Here is a 15,760-nt window from a genome sequence, read left to right as displayed (position 1 = left end):
AAGCCCGCCAACTTGAAGCACAACTCATTTACTCATTTAGCTTTCTTCTTTACCTCAGACTACATCTTCTTTCTTCCCTTTTATTTTCGGCATTTTCAACGACCTGAAACGTTTGGCTGTCCCGATATCGATTCCTTTGCAAGCATCGACATTCGTGAAACAACGATGAGCGACAATCAACCACCAGCGGCGCTTACAGATGCTGAACGCGTAGGTCGACCGGAATGACCCTACGGAAATGACTTGATTGACATGGTGGATAGATTCGTTTGAAACGACTTGCAAAGCTTCAAGGTGCGGCTTCGGCGAGTAGCTCTTCTGGACCCTCAACGCCTGCAGCAAGCAGTGGGGGAGCCACTCCAGCTTCATCGACGCCGGCAGGACCGAGTCCTAAAGCCACACCATCGCCTTCAGTCGCCAGTCCGGCCCCAAAGCCAAAGGCACCTACACCTGTCGCAAAGCCTATTGCGACTCCTGGTCCACCCGCACAGTCTCCTGTCCCCGCTGTCAAGAAAAAGCCAGCTACGCCGCCTAAACTTGACTTGCCCACTTGGGAACATGAGGTGTTGCAGAATGTATTGAAGGTTACGCTTAGCGTGAGTCTCGACTGTGGATCGATGGCTACTCACCTCTCTAACTAACGCATGCTCCCGTGTGTCGTAGAAAGGGGAGGCAGAGAAGAGTGGACACGATCTCGTATGGTTGAAATCTCTGAGTGAAGATCTTGCTTCGGATGGAGGAACGGGTGAGTCCTTTTAACGGGACTGTAACCCTCCCTCTTCTCTGACTCGTTTGACATCTAGATCGGCTTTCTTTGGACCTCTTGGACCAACTCTTGATCGCGAGATTGGAATTGGACCCACAGACAATGAGGTGAGCTGCAGTGGATAATCCATTTCATCACCGCATGCTAACGGGGTCGTGAAAGTGATGATCTCGAATACCTCCCTGTCCTTGTATCGCTTCCAGCGGGACAAACTGTCTTTGAATACCTAGTTGGAAGTTGGAAGAGGCTGAATGCCGCGAGAACGGCGTTGACGAGACGCGTACGTCCTTCATTCACCTGTACGTCTCCGGTACAGAGCCTGAACCCGAGTAAAACAGGGCTATCCTCCTGTCGACACGCAAAACGCCTTGACGAAGCTCGAGAAGATTCGTGAACTTATCATCAGCTATGCCGGATTTACCCTGCAAGAACCTGAGATGTTCCCTCAGCCGTCAGGGTGAGTGTGACTGACTTCTCCTTTGCACCCATTCAAACTTTATCTCCCTATTAGTCGTGAATTGGGTCCTCCGGAATTAATCAAGCCTCTCTTGTCACTTTCAGCGCTATCCGCACCACTCATGGGTTCCTCTACGCCTGACCCTAATACACTCGGACCCTCCGACATCGACCAATTCCTGCGCGACCTCGCCACACGATTCGAACCTGACAATGAGATCGACTCTGTTTTGGCACCGGTAATTCGCGGTCTACTATTCCACGAGTCGCTGTTCCGACTTGAAGGGCTGGGTGGTGGGGATGCCGGATGGCGGGGTGTTGTTGGCGGCCTGGAGCTGTTGGTGTCGATCAAACCTATAGCGATTATGATCACGCGTATGGAGGAGTGGATCCCGGAGAACGCTACTGCTTTCAACTTCGAGACCCTCTCTTTGATGGGCCCTCTTTGCAGACTTGGTATCTTCAGCCGTGAATGGGTACGTGAAAGACTACAGTCGTTGCCATACTCTCGGAACTTACCTTTACTTTGCTCTAGCCCGCTATCGCTACCACCTACTTCTCTGATCCAGACAAGCGGAGCAGGGCAGACATCGAATCGTCATTCGCCAGCTTGCGTGGAACCTTGAAGTCTTTGCAATCGTCACTTTTCCAGATTTTCAACTTACTTGTGAGGGCTAGTCCTGAGTCTAGGGAGAGGACGTTGCAGTACTTTGCTCGTGTCATTGCCTTGAACGGGAAGCGTGCTGGAATGCAAGTCGATCCTGGCACTGTGGCATCGGATAGCTTCATGTTGAACATGCAGGCCATCTTGATGAGGTTTGCTGAGCCCTTCATGGATGCTAATTACTCCAAGGTATGGCGTTAGCCAGTCGACTCGGTGTTTGATGTCGGACTAACGGCCTGCAGATGGACCGCATCGACCCTCTGTTCTACGCACACTGCGACCGGATCGTGCTGGGAGATGAGACGAGGATTAAGGCGACTACGGAGGAGGCGAACGAGTTCATGGAACAGCACAAGAAGACTGACTGTATGGCATCTTTCCTGCTGTCAAGCATGCGATCCACTAAAACTGCTGTGAACAGCCCCGCCGAACTTCATTTCCAATATCTTCTTCCTTACAGTCGCCATGGCACACTACGGCTTCTTGAAGACCATTGATACCTACAATAACACCCATAAGCAGATGGAGGATATCCAGCGCCATTTGCAAATGTTGGAAGGTGACGGATCTTGGATGGGGGTGAGTGTTGTCTTTCCTGTCATTGTTGTGGCAATCATTATTCATTCGTCACTTTTCTTTCTCAGACTCCTATGCAAGCGCGAGTACAGGCAACGATCAAGCTCGTCAAGGTAGATTCTCTTCGTGACACCAGGTACACGCAGATCTAATTCTTTTTTCCAGACTGAAGAGGCGAAGATCAAGATGCAACAGCTTGCGTTCCAAGCTGCTCTGACTGACCCCGATCTCGTCTTCCATTCCCTTGGATTCACCAATTTCTTATCGACATGGGTGATCAGACAGGCCGACCCAACCCAGAAGCATCCTAGTCCGACAGTCCAGTGCGTTGGCTTTGATTCGCTATTATATGGATACTAATTCCTACACAGACTTCCGCTACCCAAGGAGGTGCCGATGGTATTTAGGACATTGCCCGAATATTTCATCGAGGACGTCGTCGACTACTTGTTCTTCGCAGTGCAGTGAGTCCTTCTTGTCGCGATCGTGTTTAGAGCAACCTATTAAGTTTCTTCTCTAGGAACACACCTGACAAATTCGAGATCGCCGGGAAGAACGAACTGCTAATCTTCATCCTGACCTTCTTGACATCAACATGGTACATCAAGAACCCCTTCCTCAAGTCAAAAATCAACGACGTGAGTCTGCTTGGAGTTGATTCCTCTCTTTTCTATATGCTAACCGGTTCTGTTGTAGGTCCTCTTCATGTCGACGTGGGGCTATGGTCGGGAGCGGAATGGAGTTCTGGGCAATATGTTGAACTCTCATCCTCTGGCGTTGAAACACTTGATCCCTGCTTTGACGCACTTCTATATCGGTGAGTCACACTCAACGGGTTGTGGGTCAGGGGAGATTCTGATTAGATTGAATAGAGGTCGAACAGACTGGTGCTAGTTCGCAGTTCTATGACAAATTCAGTAAGCGCGGTTTCTTGTTCGATAGTTGGAACGGTCTACTCACCTGATTTCCTTTCAGATGCTCGGTTAGTACTTAGCAAACATTTCCTCTACTATAGATCATCTAACATTCAACTAGACGTAACATCGCCTTCGTGTTGAAGATTATTTGGAACAACCCAGTGCACCGAGAAGCACTGAGCATTGAGGCCAAGAACGTCGACAAGTTCATACGCTTCGTCAACCTCATGATTAACGATGTCACCTACCTCATGGACGAATCCCTAGGCGAGCTCGCGCAGATCCACAACATCCAACAAGAGATGGACGACCGGGAAGGATGGAATTCCAGGCCGTTGGAGTACCGACGCGAGCGTGAAGGCACCCTCCGCTCTCTCGAACGACATGCAGCTGGCTACACCACCCTCGGACGATCAACAGTAGAGATGCTAAAGGTTTTCACGGCCGAGACGAAGCCACCTTTCATGATGCCGGAGATCGTGGACAAGCTGGCCGCCATGTTGGACTACAACCTTGCAGCGCTTGCCGGACCCAGGTGTCAAGACCTCGTCGTCCGGGAACCAGAGAAACTCAAGTTCAACCCCAAGGCGCTCCTCAGCGACATTCTCCAAGTCTACATCAATCTCAGCGACCAGCCAGAGTTTGCGAGGGCGGTAGCCGGTGATGGAAGGAGTTATTCGAGGGAACTGTTTGAGCGCGCAGCCAATCTTGCTGTGAGGAGGAGCATCAAGTCATCGTCAGAGATTGAGGTCTTTAGGGCCTTCATTGAAAAGGTCGAGGCGGCCAAGGCTACGTTAGAAGCTGAGGAAGATCTAGGTGAAGTTCCAGAGGAGTTCTTGGGTAGGTTCACGTTTCCTCATCCTGAATTTGGGCACGAGGTTCTAATTGCTTTGCAGATCCGTTGATGTTTACCGTCATGCGAGACCCCGTTCGACTGCCTTCGTCCAAGACCGTTATCGATCGTGCTACCATTAAATCTCATTTACTGTCGGATTCTAAGGACCCCTTCAATCGAGCCCCTCTAGCGATCGAAGACGTGATTCCAGGTGGGTTTCCTTGAATGATTGGTGTAACTGTTTCTCACAGAGTGTTTACAGAACCGGAGTTGAAGGCCAAGATCGAGGCGTTCATTGAGGCAAGAAGGGCAGAGCGAGAGGCTGCGAAAATGGATGTCGACAAATGAAGAACATAAGAGTTGGTATATGGACACCTTTTGGGGATGACTTGCAAGCTGTACTATATAGCATTTCAATATATGCGGCTAATCACGACCATGAAGTAGGGGAAGACGGTCTACTTGTCTCCATACGTGTGGTAGGATCCTTCGGCTGTGCTTGTGACTCGTCGTCTTCCCCGTCCTTCCAAAATGCCTCGCCATAGTCGAGAAAAAGCTCCTGGCCCTTTTTTATGGCTTTCGCTATTGACAAAGTGAGCAGACGTAGAATGGGACCGGGATGCAGTTTCCTCACTGGAGATCAAGAAAATCCGGTGATCACCGTTGACTGTAATGACTATCAAGTTGGAAAAAGGTTAACGCTAGTGAGACCTGACTCGGAAGACATTGACCTACCATCCGCGGTGCAGTTGGCATCTGTAGTGTGGTTTAAAAACCTCGTTTCGTTGCCAGCGCGCAGCGAGTCGAGAAGGAAGGTCTGGTCCAAAGAAAACGAATAATTGAGACCACTGTACCGGTTGAGACTTCCGACCAGTGTCCGAATTAGTGCGTAGATGGCTTTAGAGGGACGCCCAGCGGACACTCACAGGCTTTGCACGCCCTCGTCGGCCTCTGCGAGAAGCAAAGCTTCCCCGACATATTCTAACGCCTGCTATCAGCGAAATTACGATGTTTTCTCAAAGCGCACGCACCGCCGATGATTGTGCCTGATTTGATACTGCGTCCCGCGAAAGCTCCCTGACCCCAGGTTGCTGCGTTTATCTCGATCAACTGTCCTCGATGTTCAGTCAGCTTTGTGAAGCTGGATTGAGTAACAACTGCAGTACGTACAGGGAATCGTCCTTTTTGACAAGCATTGTTTCTGCATTTGCTCTTCTTTCCCTTCGGTTCTGCATTGGAGTTAATGTTGTGATGCAGAATGAGGATGGCGTCGAGCCACATGTACCTTTGACTCTGTAGGAAATGTATCAATTAAGCGTTCCATTCCTCCAGTTAGATATCGTCACCTTGCATCGCAAGAAGTGCATAACTCCGGATCACACTCGATGAAGTTCAGTCTGCAAGGACAGAAGGGGTATTCATCCTGACAGCAGTTTCTCTGTTGGTTGCGACCGCATTTGCACCCCTTTCTTCGCAGTCGACCTGACACTCAACGGTGTGAAGATGAGTGCAGAACATCGACGCATCCCCTACTCACACTTCATGCTACATCGACAATTTCGACTGCAGTGGTGTCTGGCTTTATAACAGGGACAGTTTGATTCTTGAGAACCACAAGGGCCTGGGTGCGAGCAGGGCTGGAGCCTGATATCATAGTTAGTGAGGTCGTCATAGACAGCATGAACCAAGGTACCCACGGATGATAGAGATCATTGCCGGCCAGTATTCCGCCATCTCGGTCGAGCCTATTATCTCCTATCTTGGAGTCGCGTCATTTCTTAACGTCTCGACTTGAAAAAGCACTCACGAAACCACTCCTCCGTCGGAGCCGCTGGTGCCCCCTCGAGTTCATCCACTTGATAGTCCAAGACATCCGGGTCTGGGTGAATTCGACAGCGAGTTGCAAGCACCTACGAGATTGTTGGTTAGACTGCTCTTTAAACAGTTCGGAAAGATATGGCCTACTTCCATGCACGGTTTTCTGCAAATGACTGCCAGGTCGCAAGGAGACGAGTCGGGAGAAAGTTTTAGTATGTCTGATAACAAAGCGATCTCAGTCTGTGTCCAATCTAAGCCTAGCTTGACCTATCGCAAAAGCTGGATTAGTACATATAGCTTCCTGGCTCTAGAAAAAATCACTACCAGCTCTTCGTGCGTCCTGTGTTCTCGGGGAATTCTCCGATAGCAGAAGTCACCACAGCGTTGCCCGTCTGCGAATTTCGCCAATGGCTTCTTCGGCCTCTGCTCTTGGATTGGAGGCACGCCTGGGGCACGGAAATTTTGATATCAACAGTGTTCATGCATGAGGCGGCTTACCATGCATACGGCAATGCGGAAAGTATGACTTGAGGCAGTTTAGATGTGGACAAAAGTTACCTGAGGCCTTTTGAACCTCGGCAAAAAGACCCTTTCCCGCGGATCCATCCGTAAGCTGAGCAATTGAAGATGGGATGAACTTGGTGGTAGAGGGAGCCGGAACTCCGGATGACTCTTCGCCGTCCCCCTGGTTGATCCCATACCAATGTATGAAAGGTAGGTCTCTTGGGATAAGGCCGAGTTGACACCGAAACTCTTTCATTACGCTTGATTTTACTCACCGTTGTGCACTCGCCCAAACTAGGCCGTCGCAGTCGTCAATCCGAAGACGTGCATCAAACCCAGGAATGTTCTCGATCTCGTCAAAGCCAAAGCCTTTATCATAGAAGAGGTGGCGCGCTGTCTCCAGCTTTATCACTTCATCTTCATTCGCCGTTGTAAGTCCTCCATTGACCTATGACTAAGAACCAAGCACTTACGGTCGGGATCCTTGAAATCTGCTTGCCAGCCAAGATGTTCACTATTTGGGAAAAGTGAAAGATAAGCATCGACGCGGAATTTGTGGTCGTCGGCGTATGGAATGAATGAGGTTGAATCAAGCCTTGGACCGGCCGTATTTTGTGTCAGCGGTGTGCATATCGTGTATGGAGGATAAGATTTAAAGTTTGCGGCATCCTTCTCCACCGGGTTGTCCAAAGGTTGTTCGCATTGCAGCTCCTGGTCCTGAAAGATAAAAAGCGTGGAACAGGCGTCTTCCTCCCCGTCCAGATCCATCTCCCCAGACTCTGCATGACTAGTATCAGGCAAAACAGGAGGAGGCGGATGACAATGATCAGTCAATCCATTGACTAAAGTACTCCATTCGACTTCCACCTCCCATTTGTAGAAGTCGTTCCACTTGTCTCTGTAGACCTTCAGAGCGATTTCGTGCCGCTCAAGGGACGCCATGATATCGGAAGGTGATGGGAGTTCATTGGTGAGAAGAAGACTATTCGCAGCCTTAAATCGGCAAAGGAATCAACAATCGCAGTTAAAGCTCCGCTTTTCGGGATTATACTTCTAATGCAACATACAGTGTATACATACATCTTTCGGGATACATAGTAATACCTACTGCGGGAGCACAGCACTCAATCTTTACGGGGATCTAATTTACCGGGGAAAAACGCTGGCCCATCTTTGTTCTCCAGGTACCAGGGAGTGTCGTGAGCGAGGAGGACATGGACTTTAGGAAAAGTCTTAAGCTTCTGGATATGTTTAAGGTGTTTCTCCGTTCGGGCCAAATCCTCGTGGACGCAGTACCGAGGGTTCCATGGTGCTCCCACCGCAATATTGGCTTCCCCTGAGAGAATGGAGCAATGATGGCAACTGTCTCCAGCCAGGTATACCCAGCTTCCGTCACTGGAAGTGCGAGCAAGGACGTTAATATGGCCTGGGAGATGACCGGGAGAGTCGATAATATAGAGGCTGCCGTCGCCGTAGAAATCGAGTGCGCGAGGGAAAGGTCCCACCGCACTCCATCCCTCGGGGGACAGGAATCTGGTCTGGGAGGAAGGAGGGACGTCGGATGCGAAGGCGGCTTGAGAATTCACTGGGAAACCAGCCTGAGCGCTGTTCAGGATCCTGCTATCTTCCCCCAAGAGGAAGGTGCTCTTCTTGAACAAGCTTGGGTCGCCGATGTGATCAAAGTGCAAATGGGAAATGGCGACGTAGTCGATGTCGTCTGGCCCAAGCCCTCCTCTCGCCAGGGACTCGACGACGTCTTGGGGCACCTCGCATGGGGTGATGCCACTTTGGATTTGCTTCGCCACGACATCAGGGTAGTTCTCGACGTCGCGACGGATGCCCAAGTCGAAAACAAACTTTTCTTTGCGGGTCGAGTGCTGGAGGAGGAAGCAGAGGGAAGGCATGGATAGCATGACCCCAGATGTAAAAGGTCGCTTAATCGCCTCCTCGGCAATTGACAACTGTCCTCCCTCGAGGGCAGAGACATTGCAATAGGCCTGATTGGCTGAGGGCTGTGGAAGAGACATGGGCTAGATCTTTATGTGGGGAGGCATTAGTTGTGGTTGAAGAGGGAAGACATCGAGGCTTACCCGTTGGGACGACTGAGTGGAAGTGGATAAAGAAGGGCGAAGCGATCGAATCCTTTAAATAATTAACGCAGAGGACCTACGTCAAACCTTAGCTGGAGTGAGAAAGACATCCTGCTCTCGGAAAGCATCTCTCCCGAGAATTACCAAGGGATGAACTTCAGGGAAAAACATTCCATTGACAACAGGAGCGATCCATTCCCGAGCCGCGAGCGCTCGTGGCCATTGGCGCTAGTGGTAACAAACCTCCGAGTCCCTCTGGAGCTCCATAACCAAGAAGTACGTACGTAGGAACAGTACCGAGTATTCTATGCCGGAATAATGCATAAACCGAGTTTGCATCGTGTGAGAGCCACGGGAGCAGCAGTGGCTCCGCGAAAGACGAACAGCCTTGGGAGTCGGATACTCCCTCCAACCGTGTCTTGAGAACGGAAAAGTGTGTGATTCAGGATTTGCAATTATCTTTCGGTGAAACTTCGACGCGGGTTGAATTGAGCATGAGGACGGTCTTCCATGATGAAGGAAGGAGCTTGGTTGGAGACAAGTTCGACAGGTGCTGCAACCAAAGAACGAGGTGGTTGCCGGTGGTTGCCGGTGGTTGCCGACGCCTTTAGAACCAAGCAAACCATAACTTTGTGGGCTGCAATAGAATTCACATTGCCGGTACAGAACGGTCTCTACGCATAATCGTCCTTAATCTTTACGAGGAGCTATGGTGCCAGGGAAGAATGCCGTAGAGCTGCCCTTGTTCTCAGTGTACCATGGACTGTCGTGGCCCAGGATCACTTGGGTTTTGGGGAGCGCATTGAACCGCTTGATATGTTCAATATGTTCTTCAGCCTTGGGCAAGTCCTGGTGAATGCAGAAATGGGGGCTCCACGACGCGCCAACTGCTACCTTCGCTTCACCCTTGATAATATCCCAATGGTGAACGCTGTCGCCTGCCAAGAAGACCCAGCTTCCATCGCTCGAAGTCCTCGCAAGGATGTTTATATGGCCAGGGAGGTGACCAGGCGCATCGACGATGAATAGGCTCCCGTCGCCGTAAAAATCGTGCGTACGAGGGAATGGCCCAATCGGTCTCCATCCTTCTGGAGACAAGTACCTGGTCTGAGCGGGCGGAGGTACATCGGATGCGTACCAAGAGTCGGGGTTTGCTGGGTAGCTGGACTCGAGAACGCTCTTTCCTTCAGCCCCCAGAATGAAGGTACACTTCTTGAACTTGCTGGTATCTCCAATGTGGTCCCAGTGCAAGTGGGAAATTCCAACATAATCGATGTCATCGGGTGCCAACCCTCCTTTGGCTAGAGACTCGACGACGTCTTGGGGTACTTCGCAAGACATTACTCCGCCGGGCTGGAGTGATTTTGCGACAGCTGGTGGGTAGTTCTCAATGTCGCGGCGGACACCCAGGTCAAAGAGGAATTTCTCTTTGCGAGAGGAATGTTGGAGGAGGAAGCAAAGGCATGGCAAGGCAGCCATTACATCGGGAGCGCATGGTTGCTTGAGCAAGTTCTCTGCGCAGGATAGGTGACCAGCCTCCAGCACAGAGACATTACAATACGCCTGGTCTTTCGAGGGGGGTGGAAGCGCCATGGTTGCTGGGAGGAATCTCAGTATCAGCGATTAATGTGAGGCTTAGAGAAGCCCTACCTGAGGTAAGAAACGAGATGGGAGTCGAGAAACAAGTTATGCACCAATCAAAGGCACTTAACAATCAAGTTGCGCAACGGAAACTTATCGACGGGTTGCTTCTACCCATCGTAGTACGCTTCTTTGCCCTCGTACCAGCCCCTAATCGCCACCGGGAACCCAATTCATGACGGGGTATGGGCATCTTATATCAAAGAAGCTGAGGGTCGCATGTGGCATGCTCCATTCCTACAGTTGGATTATACAGCACGGGAACCCTAATTTTAAGGCTCAAAGCTTTTTGAATGCGACGTGGACGACAGTGAGGTCAGAGAGCTCGAATAGCTTCATTACATCGGGAATCTCTTTGACCGCATCGGCGTGAGTCTGGCGTAAGCGCAACGTTAGATATCGCCTCCGACCGAGCTGAAGGTAGAGCAAGCGTACCTGAGGACTATCCCAGCCCACAACGATAACTATATCGCTCGTTGTTCCTTGCGTAACCGGTCCGAAGGTAGGTCCATAGTTCCCTGTTCCCGCGTTGAAGATCTTGATTACACCAGCAGTGACATCGTTGAACGCCTGTCGCTTGTCCTCGCCCTTGAGTTTGGCCAAAGCAAATTCAGTTGCTGGGGCTTCGAGAGCTTTGCCGATGAGAGTTGAATCCACTTGGACATGGAGGGTGGTGACAGGCTCGTTTATGATCCCATTGCTCTTCTCTTCGAATTCTTTTCTCTGAGCTGCATCAGGAACCGAGTCCCAGACTGGATTGTGCACATCGTCAGACGATGGTGTGCATATCTGATCACCGTTAATACACGCCGATGGCGAGGTATCCGGTCTTTTTGTCCTCGAACTGAATTCCTCCGTAGATGCTATCAATTCGAGTCGGTACAAGAGGCATATTTATGGCAAAGTGGTCACCATACCCAACAGGTTTTGCTGCACGGAGAGTGTCGAGTGCCGGTTTGAGTACCTCAGGGTTGTCGATGAACGACTGCGACGCGGCGAACGAGATGATCTCAAGAGTGGAAGTCATGATGACGGCAAGAACTTGAGATGATAGGGGCTATTTATTGGTGGCTCTATACCGTCGGACCCCAAGACCGATGGTTGACAAGCCGTCGGCTTCCTGCGTTTGATCTTTGACACTAACGACACTAACATTTCTCGTGGTTACAACATGCAGCTCGACGGCGCGACCATTGACAAAGAGAACTGAGCAACTACGTGTCGTCGACGTTCGAAAGTAATGTCAGCGTCCGGATTGGTCAACAGTGAAGGGAGACCGTGACAATCACGCGTCCAATGCAGTGGAAAGCAGTTCATGATTACTTGGACATACCTTAATCATCTTGGTGGGAGTCAATCCATTGCTCGATCTTCTCCCAGGCGGTTTTCTGCTCTTCTGTCCACTCCTCTCGCTTCTCAGCCACACATTCAGGACACAGACCTTCCTTCTCCCAATCTATTGACTTTATCCGTTCGAGAGTTTCGAGAGGCTTGTAAACTCCATCGTTTTCCAAACTAGGTTGGATCACGTAGGGCATCCATAGGTCTGCGAACCGATCTGTGCAAGGCATATGCGAGCCGGTCGCTGGGGTATAAAGGATGGGCGTGAAATGCTCGATGATGCGGCCCAGCAGGTCTTCACAGATCTTCTTGTCTGTTTCGGTCACGCGAGAGCGTTTAAGATCCACATTCGATGACTGATCTTCTAAAGTATCCCCCTCCTCGAAGTGATGTGTGGTGACGACCCAGTATAGAACGGATTTGCGTATCTATGGGTGAGGTTAAGATATGCGATCGTGAGGGACAAATTGGCAAGAAAACATACTGAGTTTAGACGATGTCGACTGGCCAACTCCAACGTCTCGTATGGAGAGTGTATCCTGGGGTCGAGTCGCAATGGATCGGCGGGTACTAGTTGCTCAAATATGTTTTTGGCTAGGGTATGGAGATGGGGAAAGTCCAGCTGGCATGGACTCGAAACCCGAAGAATGGCAGATACACGAGCCAAATCTGACTTTTGAGTCAGAGGCCTAGCATTTCGTTTCAGTTAGTTGTGATGGGTGGGAACTGGCCTGCAATAAACGCACTCGTCGTGGTACAAGTGTGCGAGCAATATTTCGAAGTCTCGAGCAGCTACGAGTTCCTGGACTATCAAGCTAGAGGTGTCATTCTTCAGCGCACCGTTGGAGTTCCCTGCGGTTAAGACAACGGTTTGTGGATTGAGTGGAAGCGGTAAGGTTTTGAAGATATTCGAATGGCGCGAAATGAGGGGATGATGGACTCGGAAGTGGGCATCCCCGATGATTAGAATCAATGTGGCATCCTCAAACCAGTAAAGCGATCGCAACTTCGAATCTTCTGTGGAACCGAGTATCGACAGTCCATTGGCCATATCGCAATGTAGTCCTCTCGCTGGGGGGTCGATGTGGTAGGGCGCTAACGGCACGGTGTCAGTCTGCCGAGATGCACTTTTAAGTTGGGCTTATTTGGTACTGATCGCATCAGCCCTTGCCGATCCTTCGCCGACCCCCCTATCGTCTGCGCGAGTCGTTCAGCATTGCAGCGAACGAGATGATATTACAAGGAGTCCTCCCTAGTGAAACTGATACAGTGAGATTAACTGTTAGTACACCTACAGTTGAATAGCGACCAAAAAGCCCAAAATACAGTACAGACACCCAGAAAGTCTAAAAACGAAGCTCATCCAAGTCTAAAGCTCAGCGGCCGGAGGAGCAACCTCGCTGTGATACCGTAGTTTCGCATAGCGGATTTCCACGGTACACAATTCTCGTATCCGACGTATTGTCGAAGAGAGTCGTCCCTTTACAGCGGCATTTCTGTCCTGTTATTTGAATGTTGCATTGAGCTGTCAACCAATTCATACGAACGCACGTATCTAAAGGACGCACCGCCATGCTTCTCCATCCTACTACCCCTATCTCCAGGTGGTCATCCTCTATTGATGAGCCCCAGCAAGAAGACATGCATCCAGGAACAATCTTCAGCTCAGTTTGAAGTAATGAGATCAGCGGTTGCAGCTCGTATTCTCTGTCGTGTAAAGGCCGGACGGTGATGTATATGAATTGTGTCACAGGTGCGTTCAATGCTCTCTGCAGGTCACCATGATCGAGCGAGAGTTGAGTTATCCTTCCCGCGCCAACCATTGAATCCGTTACAGGGAGGATGAAGTCCATATAGGATTCTTCCTCCATGAAACTTTGGTGTTTGGCGAGGGACTGCCATGCTAGAGAGCTTGTCCATGAGCGTGTTGATTTTATGGACACTGTCGTTTCACACACCCATGACCCATACTCCTGTCGCAGGGTTGTCTAATTCGGCGCCATAGTACGAGCTGATAAGATTCCTCATTATTGAACGTGTTACAGGCCTTGTGCACGTCGCAGGAAGCGTACCCTAATAGCCCTTTGTGTACAGACTGTTGGTGAATAGTGTCCAGGACTACGGACGGGTCGTCGAGGTATTCCTCTGACGGTGTAAACCAGATGATTTCAGGGGCCAGCCTAGGCGCAAGTTTCATGGGTAACATGCCAGAGAGACGCGGTGAAGGGGAGGTGGGCGGTAAGAGGCAAACGTCTGAAGGCCCTACCACCGTTGATATACAGCGTCCAACTTCCTCGGAAAGTGGTCCGAATAAGCTGAAAATAGCATCAACCGTTGAGAGATAAGGGTCGAAAATGCCGCCGGATGTCTGAGACTGCGGGCGATGTGACTCCCAACTTGAACATTTCCGACAGTTGACGGTCGGAAGAGAAGTTGGATTTGATGTAGATGAATAATCGCGTGCGCAGTGATGTCCCTTTCTCCCCGCAACCACCATCACGAGCGCTTCCAATTTAGCGTATTAGAGGACGAAACAAGTGCGATAACTGCGGAAACACTGGATCCTCAGGTGTTGGCCCGTTAGATTACCGGGAATACAAGAAGTCTCTTGCGAATGCGCGAAGTTACCGGCCCGTTTCGAACTTCTTACCCCAAAAGCAATTCATCCAGATCGAGTGTTGTACCGAACCAGCGAGGCGATGTGTCCACACTCGGGATGAAGCATGAAACGTATCCCACTATCCACTACATATAGAGCCACGCCTGGGTGGCAGCATTCTCCTAATAGCCAGCATGCCCTGTCTGGAAATTCTGGAGGCCCCTATTTCCGACGCGTTTCTGAACGACGAGAACCTGTTAAACTCTCCTCCTAAATTGGACGGTGTGGTAAAGTGCGTCATCGTTCACTTCTGCTTTGTCCGTTACTCAGACGCTCCCAAGTTTCTATGTCGGAAAAGGGCTGAGGAGTGTTAGGAAGCTATATCTGTTCGTTGGTGCGCCTCGGTTTCACACCATTAATCGCTCCCCGACCTCACCGAGACCTGATAGTCTGGGAAACCTACGAACATCATATTCAATTCAACCAAGATCCTGAAAATCGAGTCAAGATCGCAGAGTTCCTCACGCCTGCTTTGGGTGGGAAGCCAACGTCAATACGTCATGTCGAATTGACTAGACTGCATGAAAGCACTTTGGAGGCCCCCGTGACTGAGATCGCTTTCCTCGGCCTGAATTCTGGGCTCCCTGACAACCACCTAGAAGTACTCAATGCCGCGTTTGAGAACGCTGTTGCGAAGGCCGTAGGGAGTCACCCACCAGCCATTCATGGCTATACAAAGGAGCTGGCAGATGTTTATGGAGTTTTCGTGGGCTGGGATAGCATCGAGGTAACCGTATATCTCCTTGTGTCGTCTAGCTTGTTCGAAACATTATAACGTTTTCTGCAGGCACATGCTGACAATGCGGCCAACCTGGATCCCGAGTTTGTCGCGCTCCTCGCTGAATACAGCCGAGTCAATTCCCTCGACTTTGCTAGCTTGAAGAAGCTCTTGTAGTATCTTTCTCCCTTTTGGTCAATTCCTGCATGGAGAAAGGTCTCATCTCTATCCACCTTATCAGTCGAAGGACCTTTCCTTCCCTCAATCTCCATTCCTGTATAGGACCCCATTGATTAATCCTTGAATGCTGAATAATGTGTCGGCCCCCGAGCGCTTAGTGAGAGCTTCCAGTTTCATCAAGATCGTCCGAAGAGACGGGACAAAACTTACCTACGCGCCCCTTTCTCTGGGTAGACATTGCTTGCAGGATGGAAATGCGAACCCGACGGCAAGTTGATGGATGCTTGCAAAGGGTCCACTTATTAAGCGCCCGTCAATCAGCGCGCCGACCGCGGCATATCTAAATGCAGCGCGCTATCGCCGCATCGCCTGCTACTACCGAACCACTACAGACCACTACTTAACCTGATCCCCCGTTTGCAAATGCTACAAAGGTACAGACTAGTAAAAATCGTCTTCGTACCGCAATTGAGCTGGACTGAAGAGGAAGCCAGTCACGGTCGAGTCAGATTCTGACGGGTAAGGAGCGATGACCTCAGCACGAGGAATCCACGGTTCGTGAATAAGGGCTTAGGGAACCGGTGAGAAGGCGAGA

General features: G+C 50.5%; 8 protein-coding genes across 8 annotated transcripts; 2 read left to right on the top strand and 6 right to left on the bottom strand.

Moving 5' to 3' along the window:
- Positions 1-165: 165 nt before the first annotated feature.
- On the top strand, positions 166-4,562 carry CC1G_07146 (ubiquitin conjugation factor E4; the record flags this gene model as incomplete). Its single annotated transcript, XM_001835670.1, has 20 exons — positions 166-210; positions 264-596; positions 664-745; positions 804-873; positions 929-1,046; positions 1,105-1,223; positions 1,278-1,698; positions 1,758-2,075; positions 2,129-2,252; positions 2,308-2,465; positions 2,531-2,575; positions 2,628-2,785; positions 2,834-2,926; positions 2,983-3,100; positions 3,159-3,279; positions 3,335-3,379; positions 3,438-3,444; positions 3,498-4,219; positions 4,276-4,425; positions 4,477-4,562. 20 exons carry the CDS (start codon positions 166-168, stop codon positions 4,560-4,562), a joined length of 3,333 nt encoding a protein of 1,110 aa, XP_001835722.1.
- Positions 4,563-4,644: 82 nt separating this feature from the next.
- Positions 4,645-7,478, bottom strand: CC1G_14984 (hypothetical protein; the record flags this gene model as incomplete). Its single annotated transcript, XM_002910607.1, has 14 exons — positions 4,645-4,796; positions 4,849-4,890; positions 4,950-5,077; positions 5,141-5,195; positions 5,246-5,324; positions 5,385-5,507; positions 5,764-5,858; positions 5,912-5,959; positions 6,022-6,124; positions 6,180-6,299; positions 6,357-6,478; positions 6,540-6,754; positions 6,812-6,953; positions 7,010-7,478. 14 exons carry the CDS (start codon positions 7,476-7,478, stop codon positions 4,645-4,647), a joined length of 1,893 nt encoding a protein of 630 aa, XP_002910653.1.
- An 86-nt stretch (positions 7,479-7,564) lies between these two features.
- On the bottom strand, positions 7,565-8,619 carry CC1G_07143 (hypothetical protein). The gene has a single exon (XM_001835667.2). The coding sequence runs from the start codon at positions 8,561-8,563 to the stop codon at positions 7,661-7,663; it is 903 nt and encodes a 300-aa protein (XP_001835719.1). The 5' UTR covers positions 8,564-8,619; the 3' UTR covers positions 7,565-7,660.
- A 697-nt stretch (positions 8,620-9,316) lies between these two features.
- CC1G_07142 (hypothetical protein) lies at positions 9,317-10,219 on the bottom strand (the record flags this gene model as incomplete). Its single annotated transcript, XM_001835666.1, has 1 exon — positions 9,317-10,219. One exon carries the CDS (start codon positions 10,217-10,219, stop codon positions 9,317-9,319), a length of 903 nt encoding a protein of 300 aa, XP_001835718.1.
- Positions 10,220-10,546: 327 nt separating this feature from the next.
- Positions 10,547-11,294, bottom strand: CC1G_07141 (hypothetical protein; the record flags this gene model as incomplete). The annotated part of the gene is made up of 3 exons (XM_001835665.2): positions 10,547-10,642; positions 10,703-11,130; positions 11,180-11,294. The coding sequence occupies 3 exons, from the start codon at positions 11,292-11,294 to the stop codon at positions 10,547-10,549; spliced, it is 639 nt and encodes a 212-aa protein (XP_001835717.2).
- A 112-nt stretch (positions 11,295-11,406) lies between these two features.
- On the bottom strand, positions 11,407-12,659 carry CC1G_07140 (hypothetical protein; the record flags this gene model as incomplete). The annotated part of the gene is made up of 4 exons (XM_001835664.2): positions 11,407-11,481; positions 11,601-12,036; positions 12,093-12,297; positions 12,355-12,659. The coding sequence occupies 3 exons, from the start codon at positions 12,657-12,659 to the stop codon at positions 11,602-11,604; spliced, it is 945 nt and encodes a 314-aa protein (XP_001835716.1). The 3' UTR covers positions 11,407-11,481; position 11,601.
- A 318-nt stretch (positions 12,660-12,977) lies between these two features.
- Positions 12,978-13,805, bottom strand: CC1G_07139 (hypothetical protein; the record flags this gene model as incomplete). The annotated part of the gene is made up of 4 exons (XM_001835663.2): positions 12,978-13,109; positions 13,177-13,511; positions 13,567-13,619; positions 13,681-13,805. 4 exons carry the CDS (start codon positions 13,803-13,805, stop codon positions 12,978-12,980), a joined length of 645 nt encoding a protein of 214 aa, XP_001835715.2.
- A 596-nt stretch (positions 13,806-14,401) lies between these two features.
- CC1G_07138 (hypothetical protein) lies at positions 14,402-15,162 on the top strand (the record flags this gene model as incomplete). Its single annotated transcript, XM_001835662.1, has 4 exons — positions 14,402-14,499; positions 14,549-14,601; positions 14,657-14,994; positions 15,055-15,162. The coding sequence occupies 4 exons, from the start codon at positions 14,402-14,404 to the stop codon at positions 15,160-15,162; spliced, it is 597 nt and encodes a 198-aa protein (XP_001835714.1).
- Between the last annotated feature and the right edge of the window lie 598 nt (positions 15,163-15,760).

This window comes from Coprinopsis cinerea (genome assembly GCF_000182895.1).
Source record: "Coprinopsis cinerea okayama7#130 chromosome 8 map unlocalized cont3.8, whole genome shotgun sequence".
NCBI lineage: Eukaryota > Fungi > Basidiomycota > Agaricomycetes > Agaricales > Psathyrellaceae > Coprinopsis > Coprinopsis cinerea.
The sequence above is the reverse complement of the archived record's forward strand: the minus strand, read 5'-3'. Positions and strand labels throughout refer to the sequence as shown.